We start from the raw sequence: 18,095 nt of genomic DNA, 5'->3' as shown, positions 1-18,095 counted from the left end.
CTGTTCTTACATCCCTGGTTATTTTTATCTCAATTTTAGAAAATCCAAGAACAAATAATTGGAAATAAAGTTACAGTATTTCAGTCAAATTAATGGTATTTTGTAGAAAAATGATTTTTCATTTTGTATATTTTCTATAGCTAATGTTTACTTTTATAGCACAGATAAAATAAAGCCAACTCAAATGATCACGCAGTCTCACCTTTATTATTTATACACCATCTTACTTAATATGCCTTTCATGCAGTCTGAAAATGAGTGTTATTAAGCCAAGTCATGTCTGTCTCTAATTACTGAGGATCTCCATAGTAGAACTAGTATACTTTCTATTATTTACTGTTTTTGTCCTAAAATAGTGGAAGTACCTGTAGGATATAGCTTAATTAGGTTTTCAAGTAATAGCATAATGCTGCAGCTTACCAATTAAATAATACAATGAAGAGTTTTCCGCAAAAGAAATTGTTACAACTTTAAAAAAATTATTAAATTTCAGGACTAATTGTGGTCCCACCTGAAATATGTCCTTTAGTCTAAAGAAACAACTAGATCCTCAATCTGAATTCTACATGTAACAGTGTCATAATAATTATATTTATAGTTGTGTAACCTATGGAACTTTTACAGTTGATTGCATTCATTATCTAAGCTATTAGGACCAGCCAGTGTTAGACAACATACTTATTATAATTAAGTATAACAGTTTCCAGAAATGGGTTCTAAAGTTAAGGATTTTTTAGAACTGAAAATAAACATGCTGAAAGCTAGATCTTGGCTCTTCTGGATGGCAGATCTCTCATTATATAAAATTAGCCATTTAGGAAAAACTTAACATCATACAGTGCCTAAGCTAGATGATTATTTGTAAAGAGTTCTGTGGCAGACACAAGTAAGAGGAATGCAGCACATCTTAAAAGAGAAAAATAATTTCAAGCATCAAACTTGATATCTTTGAGTCTGTCAAATCTTTGACCATCCAAGTTTGAAAAATGGTGAAACAAACTCTTTGGTTCAAAGTTACAGTCATATTTGGTTCTATTAAAAGAAATTACAACAGGCTGAGAATTCAGGTATGTCTCTGTAAGTGGCCAGCGCAAACCAAGATGATGGCGATGGAGCTAAAATAAAAAGAAATAAGATTAGGTTAGAGATTTTGATATAGTAGCCCAACAGTTCCCAACTTGGGTGTGCATGTGCTTGAATTCTAGGATCCTCTGCATTAGGGCACTTAGAACCATTAATCAGTTACCTGAATAACATGAGTAAGAATGAAGCACAAAAAGCAAACCAGAACCAACGTGTCCTCCACAGCTTCAGAAATGACATAAACTTGCTAATTAATCAAAAAGATCACATTCTTATTAACACTACTTGTTCTATATGTTCACATGACAAAAAATTTTTATTAAAAAGAATTAAGCTTTAAAATGTTGAGTGATTTCCCTACAGAGAGGCAAGAAAATACTATTTATGTTCTTGACTACATAATGTAGATGATGAACAAGTTTAGTAAGTTGTCATTGTAGTGATTCATTGGTTTGACTAATTCTACTGTCACCTGATTTGCTAGGAGAATATTTACTACTAAAGAATTTGGAAAACCAGACAAAAAGTTAATACCTCAAAACACTTCACATACTGTGAATTATTATAGTGTTTTTCACACATCCAGCTATATATCTTACCTTGATTAAACACCCATTATGGCAGTGCCACACAATTCCTTCAACTTTACCCTCACTGCAGCCTTCAAACCAAGACAGTATGTCATTTTGTTTCAAAGTAGGTGGATTCTTTATTTCAAATGCTCCATGCGGTACAAGAAGATGTACAGGCTGCTTCTTGCTTCCCAATCCTATGTTAAAAGAAACAAAAATCCTCCTGCTAGCTAAAGATTTTCCTCACTTTTGTTATCACAGCTATCTTAAAAGTATATTTAACTGTTCTCTTAAAGGCAGGACAACACTGTAGTATCCAACACAGAAGACTATCTTTACAGAGTTCTTTTAAGTATCAAATTTAGCTGTCTCTTCCTTATGTAACTTTTTATAAAGTACACATGACATAGAGATTTATAGTTTGCTTTGTCCTTGTGGTCACCTCCTCAGTAACCATAAAGCTACGAGCTAAATTCTTCATGCTTCAGATCATAATCAATAGCACAAACATCTTAGTTCCTGAAAATCTGGTATATTTTCTTATGAATATTCATTAAAACTTAATCCAAGCTGTTAAGAAATGCATTGCCTCTTCACTGACTCTTCAGCATAAATCTTCATCTCAGAATACAGCTAGTTCCTTTACATTCTGAAAAAATGTTTAGACCAGGTACTATTATTTTTCCTATCCATCCTTGCAAATTACCCTAACAGCAAAGCTCAGAAGTTAGAACTCACTTGTGCTCATACCTAATTATTTTTTTGTTACAAGGCTTTTAAAGGTAGAAGCCACAACCAAAATTTAGCTTAAATTATGTTTCCTTAAAAATATTCATAATATTTCATAATTTAAATATTGCAACTTATGACTAAATCTAAGGACTCAAAGTCTGAATAAAATTTTCTACTTTTAATGGACTAAACAGCATCAGAAGAGCAAGTAAAAAAAGTCAAGAAAGGGCACCAATGAACAATCTTAATTTTTTTTTAAATATTTTAATAGTAATACTTAAAACAACTTTTCCAGTCAGAATATTTTTGAAAGACTAATGCAAATCATTTTTATAGTAACTCCTAAAGAACAATGCAGGTGGAAAGAGGTTTAATAGACATAAACAGTCCCACAACAAGACAGCTTTCTGAGGCAAGTATTTTTGGGTGAGTTCTCTGAGCTAGCCCTTTCTCTGCTTTCTAAAATGTTACATTGCTACCTTAGAACTTTTTTTTAAACTTATACAAAGAAAATACATAGTTTTCACTGAAAAATTTCACTGAATAAACAAATATTTAAGAACAGACCATACAAACTTACCATATGGATTTGCATTAATATTAGTCCCAATAAGCTCCAGTGTTTGCTCTAAAATTTCTGATAACGGCACCGGACTGATTTCCAGAAGCCCTGGGTCAGCATGGTGTTTCAATACCAGTGCTATTTCAGCCTCATAATTTACAACAGATGAGTGCCAGCAATACTGCTTACTATTTTTCTCCACAGGCACCCAACCTATGAGAAAACATTGCATTTTACTAAAGTAAGTATCTGAAGTTATACTAGAATGGTACATGCATTAAAAAACACACCACAGTTAACTACAAACAGAAAGAGTAACAACAAAAGATGTGTCGTATCTCAGAGAAATGTCAGAGGAATGCAAACATGACGCTACGCCTTCAGCTGAAGCCCTGTAAGTCTGTACAGCAAACTGCCATTATTTTCAATGTGTCAGAAGAACAAAGCCTATCTGAATAGTGAATGAGTGATGCTCCAGTTGTTTTCTGAACGTGTTAACTACTACTTTTTAACTCTGCGTCTTGGTTTCAGCCAGGATAGAGCTGGTTTTCTTCACAGAAGCTAGTGTGAGGCTGTGTTTTGGATTTGGGATGAGAAACTGTTGATAATGTGCTGATGTTTTGAGCTGTTGCTAAGCAGTCAAGGATAGTCCAGCTTCTCATGCTGGCCTGCTAGCAAGAAGGCTGGGGGTGCACGGGGAGCTGGGAGGGGACACAACCAGGACAGCTGACCCACACTGGCCAAAGAGATATTCCCTACCATACGACGTCATGCCCAGTACATAAACTGGAGTTAGCCGGGGGACGGAAATCGCTGCTCGGGGACGGGCTGTCGATCGGTGGGTGGTAAGCAATCGTTGTATTGGGCATCACTTGTTCTTGCACATTCCTTTGTTGGTATTATTACTGTTGTTTCTTTCTCTCTTGCTGTCCTATTAAACTGTGTTTATCTCAACCCATGAGGTTTTTTTTTTCTAATTCTCTCCCCCGTCCCACTGTGGGAGGGGGAGTGAGTGAGTGGCTGCGTGGTGCTTAGTTGCCAGCTGGGGCTAAACCACAACACTCTGGCACTAATTCTAATTCACTTCCAAAATGGATATCCCCGCCACCACCATTTTACCGTGCTGCATCATAGGTACCTGGCATATGTCCGTTTTCATCAGGCAAAGGATTGCCATTAGAGAACTCTATGTCCTTTGCTGGAATCCAGCTACCTGGAACAGGCTTGAAATCCTCTTCAACATTCCAAACAAATTCTAGACATATAAATGTGACAGTTTTTGGCAAACTGTTAGACAATTTTACGTTTTGATTGTGTTTCAATGCAAGTATTAAAATACTATTGATCTAAACCTTGTTTGACAGACAGTCCCAGTTACTTTGTAAAAGCACCCAACCTCTGGCACACTCAAGTAGTCTACAATTAGTAGGGTTTAAAGAAGCATAGTAGCCTTTAGTAGCTTAAAGCTAAGATTAAAATATAGCTACCTAAATAGCCAACATTATATTTACACTAGAGCAAGAGAAGTAGAATAGAATAGACTATTTCAGTTGGAAGGGACTTACAACAACCAGCTAGTCAAACTGTCTGACCAATTCAGGGCTGACCAAAAGTTAAAGCATGTTATTACGAGCATTGTCCAAATGCCTCTTAAACACTGACAGGCTTGGTGCATCGACCACCTCTCTAGGAAGCCTATTCTAGTGTTTGACCAAGAAATGCTTCGTAATGTCCACTTAACCTCCACAGCTTGGAACCATTCCCATGCGTCCTATCACTGGATAGCAGGAAGAAGAGATCAGCACCTCCCTCTCCACTTGCCCTCCTCAGAAAGCTGTAGAGGGCAATGAGGTCACCCCTCAGCCTCTTTTTCTCCAAACCACACAAACCCACACTCCTCAGAGGACTTAGCCACCCCTCAGAGGACACGTCTTCCATCCCTTTCACCAGCTTTGTTGCCCTCCTCTGGATGCATTCGGGGACCTTCACATCGTTCTTAAATTGTGAGGCCCAGACTGCACACAGTACTCAAGATGAGGCTGCACCAACACTAAATACAGCAGGACAATCACCTCTTTTGACCGGCTGGTTACGCTGTGTTTGATGCACCCCAGGATGCGGTTTGCCCTCCTGGCTGCCAGGGCACACTGTTGGCTCACATGGAGCCTGCTGCCGACCAGCACCCTCAGATCCCTTTCTGCAGGGCTGCTCTCCAGCCACTCCTCTCCCAATTTGTACTTATGCCTGGCATTACTCTGTCCCAGGTGCAGAATACCTGCGTATTGAATATATTGAAAATACATTTAACAAGCACTTGGCCTTGTTAAATGTCATCCCATTAATCATTGCCCAATGCTCCAATCTATCTAGATCCCTCTGCAAGGCACCTTGTCTGTCAAGAGAGTCAACAGTGCCTCCCAGTTTGGTATCATCAGCAAACTTGCTAATGGTGCATTCAACTCCTGCATCCAGATAGTTGATAAATATATTGAACAGGACTGGCCCCAGAACTGAACCCTGAGGAATACCACTGGTGACCAGTCACCAACCAGATGTAGCCCCATTCATGACAACTCTTGGAGCTCTGCCTTTCAGCCAGTTCTTCACCTAGCGCACCATGAACCTGCTCGTCCCGCAGTTGGACAACTTGTGAGGATGCTGTAAGGGACAGTATCAAAAGCCTTACTAAAATCCAGAAAAACTACATCCACTGCCTTCCCTTCATCCAGTAGGCAGGTGACCTTATCATTGAAGGATATAAAATTAAACTGGACTTTCCCTTTATGAACCCACGTTGACTGTGCCTGATGATTGCATTATTCTTGAAATGCCTTTCAACAGTTCCTCCATAGTTTTTCTAGGAACTGAGGTTAGACTAACAGGTCTGTAGTTCCCTGCCTCTTCCCTCATGCCCTTTTTGTAGACTGGAATAACACTGGCTAGCTTCCAGTCAGCAGGGACCTCCCCAGACTCCCAAGATATTTAGTAGATGATCGAGAGTGGTCCTGCCATAACACCTGCTAGCTCCTTCAGTACTCTGGGATGAAACCCATCAGGCCCCATGGACTTGTGAACGATCAGCTCATACAGCTGGTCCCTCACAATTTCAGTGTCCACAAATGGAAAGTCACTGTTCCCACACTCATGGTCCTCTGACTCAGGACACCAGGCAGCTCAAGCTTCATCAGTATTATTAAAAACTGAGGCAAAAAACACACTGAATGCCTCCGCTTTTTTTTCATCCCCATTGGTCAGCTGACCATCTTCAACAAGTATCAGTCCAATATTTTCTTTAGACCTCCTCTTGCTATTAACATACTTGTTATCTGAAACAACACTGGCTAGTTTCAACTCTAATTGAGCTTTGGCCTTCTATGTCTTCTCCCTGCGTAAAAGAACCACAGCTCTGTACTCTTCCTACAATGTCTGACCTTGCTTCCAGAGATCATACAATGTCTTTTTCCTCTTGAGCTCCATGAGGAGTTCCCTGTTCAGCCAAGCTGGCCTTCTGCCCTGCTTGCTTGACGTATGACACGGTGGAACTGCCTGCCCCTGTGCTTCTAAGGGTGGTTCTTAAAGACTGGACAGCACTTACGGACTCCTAAGCCCTCAAAAGCAGACTCCCGGGGTACTCTGCTAAATAGCTCCCTGAATAGTTTGTTATCCTAAAGTCCAGGGTAGCAACTCCGCTGTCCTTTTTTCTCATTACATTGAAAATTTTAAACTCAACCATTTCATGATCACTGTGGCCAAGACAGCCACCTACCATCACATCCACCATGAGTCCTTCTCCATTCACAAACAGCAAGTGTAGGATGGCATCTTTCCCAGCTGGCTCACTGACTACCTGTGACAAGAAGTTCTCTCCTACAAACTTCAACAATTTCCAAGACCTGCTTGTCACAGCAGGATGATATTCCCAGTTGACGTCTGTGAAGTTGAAATCTCCCATAAGGACGAGGGCTACCGATCCATAAATTTCTCTTATTTATCTATAGAATAACTCATCAGTGCTTATATCTTGGCTGGGTGATCGGTAGTAGACACCCACTACAGTATCAACTTTGTTTTTCCATTCCCCCCCAACCACACCACCCCTAACTTTAAGGGCTGCACAATCAAACCTCTCCCTTATGTATAGTGTGACACCTCCACCTCACCTGCCCTGCCTAGCCCTCCTGTATCCCTCCATCCCAGAACTCCAATCGTGGGACTCATTCCACCTAGTCTCACTAGTACCAAAGATATCGTAGTGCTGGGAGCAGAACAACACTTCCAGGTCATCCTGTTTGTTTCTCATACTGCGTGCATTGGTGTACAAGCATTTCAGAAATGCTCCAGAGCCCTCCGAGCTCCCAGGAGCAGTGTAAATGTTCCCACTAGCATTGCCACCATCTGGCAATGCCACGACAGCCCTTGGTTTACCTACTGCCATCCTCTTGGCATCTCCCTCCCCCATAAATTCTAGTTCAAAGCACTCCTGAAGTAAAGTTAAGAGCGTCATTAAAAAAGTCAAGGAGGATCACAGACATTTCCTGTGTTAGACTAGAGGTGTTCTTCTAACCGGATAACTTACATTGACAAAAAGAAGGAAAGAAATCTTCACTAACCTTTGCAATCATCCAATGAATACAAGAATTGTTTAAACCTTTTTTCAGCTTGTTTGTTGGGTTTTCGATCCAGCCTGGCCCATAGGTAGGGTTGACCTAGAATACCCAGAGGGAGAAAACCAGAACTTTACTGAGGTAACGGTACCCTGCAGAGTACTGAAATCAACGATATCAAAGGCAAGACAAGATATGAACTATTCTCATTCACCACTAGATAAATTTTATATCCAAAGACAACATTTACTAATAATTCCTAAATTAATTACTGTAGAGAACTCTACAAATCTAGTTGTAGAATCTTACCTGGTTTAAAACACAGACTCCTTGCAGTGTCAGGTAAAGGCAAGAACCCCAGAGATTCAAGGAACCACAGTCTTCTCATTTCCTCCCAACCTCCACACTATTTTAATCCTCCCCAAGGAAATCAGGCACCCTTTATTTTATAAACTCTACTTTGCAAGGAGGATTTACTAACAGGAAATTTTAAAACGGAAATAGTTCCTTGACTGGCATGTTCATTTAAACCATACTTCATGTATTTTAAAGAGGACAATCTACAAAAACTTCATAAACGCCTACTACATTTACAGTAACACTTACTTTGTAGTCAAGAAGTATAATTACAGTTGAATTCACATGAGCTGTAATCCAAGAGATCATACAATGAAAGTGAAAACTAAGTAAAACAAGGCTTCTAGTCAGCATGAGAAATCTGCATATGAATCTTCTTTATTACCTTTATAGGTAGTTATATAACAGCAGGTTCCGTCCACTTTTTCAGTAGGAATGGCATTGTATATATCTGCCTCTAACGCCTTTCCAGTTATAGTTTCAGTTGCCAAAACTTTAAATGGCTGAAAAAAAGACAGGTATTTAAAACCCCCATTATGGCTGTGATATTGCCTTGTTCGTACACACATTCTTGCTCCTTACAGCTGGCCTCTCCAAGTCCAGTATTATGCATTATATTGCCAAGTTCTAACCCCATCAAAACACACCCTTGTTTCTTCAGGACATGACAGTTTGGAAAAGGCTCCAAGATGAAAGAACAACGACCATCTGTTTGCAAACTCCCTCCCTCTTCTCCATTCTTGATTGGTTTGTAGAGGTGACTTTGCCTTCCACTTTACATACTGCCTATCAACTAGAAAGGTTCCAGTCCAATGCTGAAAACATTCTGAGACTGGGCTTCCGCTATTATGATGGCAAGAGAAATTCACCATGACTAGCTGCTCTGAGGCTGCAGTTTGGAGATGAAAGTCAACAGCACCATACCAGTGCAATATGCAGACCAGCAGAATGCAAGGTGGCAAAAGCATCCTGGCACTACATACCTGGCACCAGTGCTGTCAACTAAACAGCCTTCCACTTAAAAAGAGCAAAGAAATAAGTGATCCGGGCATCTGAAACAAATATCCAGCCACAACTAGTCCAAATTTCCAGGAGGACTTCTGTAGGGCTGCTGTAACAGTTTCACTGCAAGCTTGTAAGCGGTTGTATCTGGATTCCAATATTTTCCTGTATCACCATCACTCCTCCCTCCTCTCTCCCTCCTCAGTTATGACCTGTAAGCTGGCCATGCTCCTTTCTGCTAGCAAAACACAAACCAAGGCCTTGTCTTGCAGAAGTCTCAAAACGGAATTCAGGATTCATAAAATGACAACCACCTACATGCTGATGTTACGTTACATGGCTGTCTTCTATTTCAGTAATCATGTTTGTAACCATAACATACAGCATATAAGAAGATTTCATGAAAATGAAAGCTTTCCGGGCACTGAGAAAACATTCCCAAAAGGCTGGTTTTCCCACCAACCGCCACCCTCCTCCCTAGTAGTCATAACCTCGAGTATTATCCTTGCCTGCACTCCGAAAACAAAAATAAAATAGCCCATGCCAGCTCCACATTCAATCCCAAGTTGCCTTTTTTTTTTCATGTGTGAAGGAACAACAGCTTAGGGAGTGTCATGGTTTAACCCCATCCAGCAACCAAGCACCACGCAGATGCTCGCTCGCTCACTTCCCCCCCCCCACCCCCCCGGTGGCATCGGGGAGAGAATCCAAAGAGTAAAAGTCAGAAATCTCGTGGGTCCAGGTAAAGACAGTTTAATAGGCAAAGCAAAAGCTGCGCACGCAAGCAAAGCAAAACAAGGAATTCCTTCACCACTTCCCATTGGCAGGCAGGTGTTCAGCCTTCTTCGGGAAAGCAGGGCTCCGTCACGCCCAGCAGTTACTTGGGAAGACCAACGCCATCGCTCCAAACGTCCCCCTTTCCTCCTTCTTCCCCCAGCTTTTTAGTGCTCAGCGTGACGCCATACGGGGTGGAATATCCCTTTGACCAGTGTGGGTCAGCTCTCCTGGCTGTGTCCCCTCCCAGCTCCTACTGCACCCCCAGCCCACTCGCTGGCGGGGCGGCGTGAGAAGCAGAAAAGGCCTTGGGTCTGTGTGAGCACTGCTCAGCGCTAACGACAACATCCCTGTATTCGCAACACCCTGCTCAGCACAAAGGCAAAGCACAGCCCCACACCAGCTGCTCTGCAGAAAATTAACTCCATCCCAGCCAAAACCAGCACGGGGAGGTACCCTTGCACGACCAACAGCAAGGCGGTGTTGGTACTCCGAGATGAACAATTACATTACTGATGTTCTGCCAATCGCTTCAGCTCGTCCATCCAGAAGAAAACATCAACGGGACAAGCTCACCCAGGTGCATTCAAGCTCCCTGTGCAGCCGACAGACAGCAGTAGGTGCTGCTCCTCAAATCGGGAACCACAAGATGAAGCTCTACAGCAGGACAGGTGAATGCCACCCCCACCTCTCTCGACACCGCTTTCTACATCTCGGGAAGAAAAAATGGTGACCGGGCATTTACCATTACTTTCACCTTGGGAAGCATTCCACATCCAACAGCCTCCAAGAAACTCTTCTGGCAGAAGCCTGAGACCCCTTTGATCACACAAAAATAAAGAAAAAACACGGAAGGAAAAAGAGAGGCGAGCTTATTTTTTCCCCACAAGGCTCACAGGCGGGGGCAGCAGGCAGGTTTCACACAAGCTCCCAGCGCGGTCATCTTGGGGTGGCCTCATTCCGCGCTATCACTCTTCCCGACCCGCCGAAAAACACAACACCGGGGTCAACACCTGCCACGGATGCGCTTGGCAGGACAAGAGCGGCACAGAGCTGAAGCGGCACCCAAACCACCTTTCCTTCCCGCGGTTACGGGGGGAGCCCTATGGAAACCTCCACCCTGCATTTCGCTCAAGATCTGCAGCGAAACCTCTCGCCACTCGCCTGTACCCCTCCCCGCAGACGCGCCGCGCCGGGCGGCTCTGACACGGGCGGGGCTGCTGCCTGTCCCCCCAGCTCCGTCGCGCCGCGCGGCGCCGCTACCCGCGGCCCAGCGACTCCCCCTCGGCTCGGCCCGGCCCCTACCCCGGCCCCGCCGCGGGGACTGCGGCCCCACCGGCCTCCCGCCCGGCCCCGCGCCGCCCCGGCCACCTGGCGCTCCCGCTTGGACGACGGCTCCTCCTTCACCTCGGTCACGAACAGACACGGCACCTTCCGCTGCACCGCGCCCCGACGCCTCATGGCCCCGGCCGCCTGGCGCCCGCCGCCGGCCCGGCCACGACCCCGAGCTGCGCCTGCGCCCGCGCCCCCCGCGGCCGCGGTGCGCCCCGGGAAATGGAGTCCGGCGCCGCTCGCCCGCCAGGAGCCCCGCGACGTACCTGTGCGCCGGGGACGGCGGGGCGGGGCGCGGGGCGGGGCGGTCGCCTCCCGGCCGCAGCCCTCAGCCCGGCGCTGGCTCCTCCGCTCTCCGCCGCCCGGCCCGGCCGCGGGCCTTGGGGCAGCTGCGCTTCCCATAGCGGCGGCTCCCGCCTCGGCCCTGCCCGGCGCCGCGCTGAGGCGGCCGCGCCGTGGCCGTTAGCCCGTGGCGGTGCCGCTCCCCTGGCCTGGCAGCCGTCCCTCAGGCTGTCTTTTCTGCTCTCCAGGGTGCCGCACGCCCGGGCCTGGGGCACGGATGCCCTGGCCCCAGGCTGTGGCGACCTCTCTGACTCTGATGTTGCCTCCGCCAGCACAAGCGGCCTCCTTTTGCTACCCAGGCGCTCTGCCTCGGTACACAGAGGCCTTCGACTCTGTGGTGGGCTGGCCCTGGCCCGCTGCCCATCACAGCCGCTCTAGCACTCCCCTCCTCAGCTGGGCAGGGGACAGAAAATGCCATGGAAGGTGCCTTGGTCGAGAGAAGGACAGGGGGAGATCCCTCACCCGCTACCGTCGCGGGCCAAACAGGCTCGGCTCAGGCACATTCAGTTACTACCAATCAAATCAGAGTAGGGGAGGCAGAAATAAAAACACAATCTCCAAACTCCTTTCCCCCTGTCTCTGACGCTCCTTCCTCCCCTGCTCCAGCGTGGGGTCCCTCCCAGGAAAGACAGACCCCTACAAACCTCTTCCCACACGCTACAGTCTTCACAAACTGCTCCAGACTGGCTCCTTTCCACAGGGTCACAAGTCCTGCCAGCAAACCTGCTCCAGCATGAGCTCGTGTCTCTCCAGGGTTCCACAGGTGCTGCCAGAAGGCTGCTCCAGCGCAGGCTCTCCACGGGGTCACAGCCTCCTTTGGGCGCATCTACCTGCTCTGCCGTAGGGTCCTCCACAGGCTGCAGGTGGAAATCTGCTCAACCGTGCAGCTCCAACGGCTGCAGGGGGACAACATGCCTCTCCATGGTCTTCAGCACGGGCTGCAGGGCAATCTCTGCTGCCGGGCCTCCAGCCCCTCCTGCCCCTCCTTCTTCATTGACTTTGGCATCTGCGAAGCTGTTGCTCTCACATATTCTCACTTCTCCCTCTGGCTGATATTGCCCCGTAGTTTTTCCTCCTCCTTAAAAACTTTATTCCAGAGGTGCTACCACTGTGGCTAATGGACTCAGCCTTGGCCAGCGGCGGGTTAGTCTTGGAGCCGGCTGGCATTGGCTCTCCGGGACATGGGGGAAGCTCCTAGCAGCTTCTCACAGAAGCCATCCCGGTAGCCCCCCTGCTACCAAAACCTTGTGTGGTGGGTTGACCACCATGTTGGCCAAACATCAGGTGCCCACCAAAGCCGCTATATCACTCCTCTTCTCAGAGGAACAGGGCAGAGAAACCCTAATGAGAAGCTTGTGAGTCAAGATAAGGACTTAAAACTCCTTCCCCCCACCCCTCCCTTCCTCATGGGCTCAACTTCATTCCCGAGTTCTCTACCTCCTCGCACCTAGCACTCCAGGGGGACGGGGAACGGGAACTGTAGTCAGTTCATCACATATTGTCTCTGACTCTCTTTCCTCCTCACGCTCTTCCACTGCTCCAGCGTGGGGTCCCTCCCACAGAGGACAGACCTCCACGAGCTTCTCGAACGTGAGACCTTCCCACGGGCTGCAGTTCTTCACAAACTGCTCCAGCCTGGGTCCCTCCACGTGGTGCCGTTCTTCAGGAACAGACTACTCCAGCCTGGGTCCTTTCCACAGGGTCACATGTCCTGCCAGCAAACCTGCTCCAGCGTGGGCTCCTCTCTCTCCAGTGCAGGCTCGCCACAGGGTCTCAGCCTCCTTCGCCTCCTTCAAGTGCATCTACCTTCTCCAGCGATGGGTCCTCCACAGGCTGCAGGGGGATATCTGCTCAACTGTGGAGCTCCAACGGCTGCAGAGGGACAACCTGCCTCACCATGGTCTTCACCACGGGCTGCAGGGCAACCTCTGCTCCCATGCCTGCAGCCCCTCCTCCCCATCTTTCTTCACTCTCCATGGCGTCTGCAGAGTTGTTCTCTCACATACTCTCACCCCTCTCTCCGGCCCAGCAGTTTTTTCTCCTCCTTAAAAATTTTATCCCAGACATGCTACCACCGTGGCTGATGGGCTCAGCCTTGCCAGTAGCGGGTCCTTCGTGGAGCCAGCTGGCATTGGCTCTCTCGGACACAGAGCAAGCTTCTAGGAGCTTCTCACAGAAGACACCCCTGTAGCCTCCCCACTGCCAGAACCTTGCCACGTGAACCCAGTACACAATGAATTCTTCCTGACCGTACCTTCTGCTGTGCCTCCATTACGCACAGCTACACAGCTACAAAGAGCCCCTCTTTGGATAGCTCTTGGCAGCATTAACACTTTCTTACTCTGCTGCTCCTGCTCACTGACAGTTCCATCTTCATGGCCCTCATCTGCCTTCCTGAACTTCCCTTCCCCCCTGTGCCCGTGTCAGCTGGATGGCTTACGGAACTGTGGGAGCCTTTGCACAGCCTCTCTCTGTTCACAGCCCTCGCCAGTCCTCCCACCCTGATGCCAGGGAGCACTTTCATTCTGCACTTGGGAGAAGTCATTCATGTAGAAATCACTTCATCCCAGTGCCACAGTGCCAGCGCTCAGGCCTGCACCATTTCCCTTTGCAGTCAGTCTTCGGCCCATCCGCTGATGCCTGAGCTCCAAGCAAGCTGACCGGCTCCTGAAGAGACTAGAAGACTTCCAGTCGTTTCAATGTGCTCGTATTTTCCCCCAGCTTGGCGGTAACCACCAAGGCTGAGACAGCCTTGTACCATTTGTGCCCATGGAGTCACTGGCACCTGCTTTTCATGTACACATCTGTCACCCTTCCCACTGGCACGCCAACGGCGTACGCTACAGGTGTGCTCTGCTGATTCATCCAGTGGTGGTGCTTTTGGGCTTTTTTTTTCCCAAGGAACCACCAGTCACATGCGCTTCTGGTGGTGCTCTGAACCACTCGTCCTCTTTCTGGAATCCTCCCTCCTCCCTAACTCCCTCCTCTTTGGCTTCATCACTTTCCTTATTACTCTTTAAGCGATGGCAGCCTTCTCTTCTGAGTTTTATCTTTTACTTCTGAAGTCCCAGGTTTTGACCTAACAGTGCTCTCAAGTGCTCCTCTCCAAGCCACTGATGTCCCTCAGGCTTGTAAAGTTGACCCCATGTCCTGGGGATAACACTGTTCCTTACCATTTTCCAGGACTGAAACTTCATTTGCCCCACTAGCTGCTTTTTAGCTCAGAGGCAGCCTAGGACCTGAATGGGAACAGACGTGTTCATTGGGGACACAAGCGCATGCCCTTCTTTCTGCTTTAGCTGTGGCAGTGGACGTCGTGGAAGCAACAACCAGCAACTAACCCCAGCAGTGTAAGCAGTTAACAGCTAACAGTGTACTAACAGCAAGCAGCGAGTTTCTCCATCCAAAGAAGCAGCTACACTAAGAAAAACATTGGGCACAAGGCTTTTGGCCAGGAAATGGTCAAAGAATAAGGTTTGTCTTTGACGTATCAAGGATTTCTTTCTAAGATCCCAGTTACCACGACAAGAAGTTGGGTATTACTTAAGCCCCGCCAAATGGGTTTGAACCATTTCACCTTAAAGAAACACCAGGATGGGAGACTCTTTGAAACGGTCCCTTTTTCTGCTCTTTACTCCAAAGCAGTGGAGATAACGGAAGATGTTCAAGCTGGACAGGTCACATAGCGCCATCATGCTGATGTCACCAGCTGCAGGGTCGGTTGGCAACGGTGGAAATGTAACATTCTATACCGGCTAGCAACTGCCTGAGTTGGTTCAACAAGCCTGGAGCAGGTACCACCTCCTTCGCTCAAGTGTCTTTCGCTGTCGGTTGGAGTTTCCTTTCAAAAAAGCAGCAGAGCTGAGGTTCTGAAGGTCCAGTTTTTGAAAGAAAACGACTGCTTTCAGGATAAGGTTACGACTTGCCGGAATGTTGTTAGCTGTAATGTCTTCATGTATGTTCTGCCCGTATTAAGAGAGTGGAGAAGAAGCACAAGAGCTGAAAATGGCCACAGCTGGCAATGACCGCCGCTTCCACTGTCATCCCCCCTACGCACAGGTAAATGCTGTAGATTCTAGAGTGGGTTGGATACTTGATTTTCTTGATAAATCCACGTTGAAAGGGAGGTTTTTTCTGGGGAGTTAGGCGTTAATGCCTGGGAGATGGGCTTTGGCTCCAGAGCCCAGTGTGTCTCAGGGGATGGCCCAGTTGTACTGACAACAGTCCGAAAGTGGTGTGTTTTGGAGATGCTGCTCCTAGAGCCAGCTGTTAATGTCTGGAACTGGGTGAAACTGACCTTCAAATACACAGGCATTTTCAAGTGTGACTTTGTCTTCCTCTGAAAAATTACGGAGAAACTCGCTAAGAAATAACCAGCAACCTGGCATTTACAGCTCTCAGCTGGGATGTAGTTCACACCCAGGATATAAACCCGAGCCTATACTTGTTGCCGTAATACTGTTACGCATGGACTACGGTATCATCTCCCCCATTAATTAATGCCAAAAAGTTTTAAAACAGGAGATTCGCATTTAAGGCAACCGCTAGGGTATGGGAATCTGGTGTGACTTACCCACAAAGTCACCTTCCTCATGAGGGTTCCGGGTGCAGGTCCTATCACTGTGAAAAACCTCCTGGCTGTGATACTGTGTGCTCGTGGTGGAGGCGGGGGAGACGCTCACATCTCTTTTGCAGATTCAGAGAGATGGAAATAAAGGTAGAAAGGAGCAAGTCCCTTCAGAGCCATTTTTGAGCCTGAAAACCCAACTGACTTTCTTCTGCCGAGTTGGTGTTTCCCATGGGCACTGGAACACAAAAGATTTTTTTCCCTTGTTTTTTGTCCCTAGCCTGACAAGTCTCTACAAGGATTACAAGTTCCCAAATGTTTACTTTTTCAGGTTTTGTTGGGAATCTTTCTGGGTTTTCTTTCTAACTCCTCATTTTCTCATAGGCCTGGGTCCTTTAATTGTAAGAGTGTGTGTACCAATCCATTTATTCCATTTTCATCGTTATATTTCCAATAGCTGAAAACTATTTCCTCCTGCAGCAAATGCACAGCAACATCTCCTGTTTGTGGGAAACACAACCCTTAGGCTGTATGAGGATCAGTTGTGCCTTCCACCATAGCAAACCTCGTCATATAAATGGACTTTTTTTGCCGCCTAGTAACAGTGAGTAAAAATATTTTCTCAACAATTTGTTCATTAGCCTAAGTAAATACATGAAAATGCCCTTCCACTGCTTACAGAACATCTGTTAAGGTCAAGAAATGCACCGTGGCAAATCAATCAGGTATGATCGGCTATCCCAGCAAATGCAAGGCAAAGAAAGGAATTGTACTGGCATTTGAATAGGGTTGCCAGATGATTTTTTTCAGCTGTCATGTTACGGATCTTCCTACCTATCAGTCACATGAAAGGTGAAGTCACAAACAGCACTTTAGGGTGCTAAGATGCATGGAGCCAAAGTGTTGCTTTACTTGGCCACTCGCTAGATTAAATCTTTCTAGCAGTGAAAATGGTTAGGAGGCAGGTAATCACTTAAGAGAAATGAAAAGGAGTGTGTGTGCTGGGGGGAGGAGGTTGGTAGGGCCACGAGCAGCAATATCTGTTGATAGAGCACAACATGTTACGTGGATGGGACACCCTTTGTAGAGACTGAAGTACAGTAATCGTTTGCACAGCAGGACAATATCTGAAAGTCAGATTACTTATGGAGAAAACCACCGTTATGAGCTGGGTTGTTTTCCTCAGTCCTTTCTAAGGGGAGCTCTTGTCTACCCACAGTCCTGCTAGACAGCTGGAACCTGGGACAGGGTAAGAGTCCAGGGCAGGGAACCAAGACAGATGTCAGAAATCAGGCAGAAGCAGGAGTGAGAGCAAATCAACATGACTTGTCACAGACGCCTGCCCAAGTACACTAAAATACACTTCTTCATGGGCCTTATCTCCAGAGCTGGAGACACGGGTCATCAGAGAAATCCAGAGAGACCTCTAGTCAGAAGCAAACGCTTTGTGTTCCTGAAATTCCCCCAGGAAAAGGGAGCCTCTCATACCTGTGCACGTTGAGCCTACCTAACCACGTAGGACCAAGGCAAGAGCGTGAGTGCCGTTCCTATGAGGGCCCACACTGCCTTTAGTGCAGTTCCCACATCCACAGCACTGGCCCCTGGCAGCTCGTGCCGTCGTGACCACCACGTAGGCACGCTTTTGGGTGTGGTGTCAGTCAGAGACGCTGCCCAACAGCGGGCACTCTGGAGGAGGGTATCCTCTGTAAGAGCAACATCCCACACTCCGAACGAGAAAAGCGACCCAACCCTTTTTCTTTTTACTGGAAGATGTAAAAATTCAACAAGAATCACAACAACTGGAGTACAAGAAAACGCCCATGCTTCGTCTTACTTCCTTAAAGCTGGAAAAACTTGAGCATCTTCAATATAATGCACAGAACCCAGGTTGTATCTGTAGTTGCAAATTGGTCAGCTTGAACAATACAAAGAGACTCACCGTTTCTCATCATTTCTCTTGTCAGCCCGTTGCATTTGCGGGCTCTCAGAAAATGCTATGCCAGTGCTGAAATAGTTTTGCTGCAAACATTTTGGGTAGATATGAATTCCTAAGGAAAAGAACGCCTGTTCTGATTTTCTGCTAATTCAGTGCAAATTATTTTCATGAACTTTGTATTCTTTCTCCAAGTCTGCATTTTGTACTTAGGACAGAGTGCTGTGATTGAGAA

General features: G+C 46.7%; 1 protein-coding gene across 1 annotated transcript; it reads right to left on the bottom strand.

The window, feature by feature from the left end:
• Positions 1 to 926: 926 nt before the first annotated feature.
• Positions 927 to 11,237, bottom strand: RLIG1 (RNA 5'-phosphate and 3'-OH ligase 1; the record flags this gene model as incomplete). Its single annotated transcript, XM_082010212.1, has 7 exons — positions 11,058 to 11,237; positions 8,296 to 8,413; positions 7,560 to 7,655; positions 4,088 to 4,204; positions 2,968 to 3,162; positions 1,683 to 1,852; positions 927 to 1,115 (listed from the first exon to the last, which is right to left on the bottom strand). Exons 1-7 carry the CDS (start codon positions 11,145 to 11,147, stop codon positions 927 to 929), a joined length of 975 nt encoding a protein of 324 aa, XP_081866338.1. The 5' UTR covers positions 11,148 to 11,237.
• Positions 11,238 to 18,095: the final 6,858 nt, after the last annotated feature.

Source organism: Phaethon aethereus (assembly GCF_964289735.1).
Source record: "Phaethon aethereus genome assembly, chromosome: 1".
Lineage (NCBI taxonomy): Eukaryota > Metazoa > Chordata > Aves > Phaethontiformes > Phaethontidae > Phaethon > Phaethon aethereus.
Note: the sequence above shows the minus strand (reverse complement) of the source record. Positions and strands in the feature narration are given on the sequence as shown.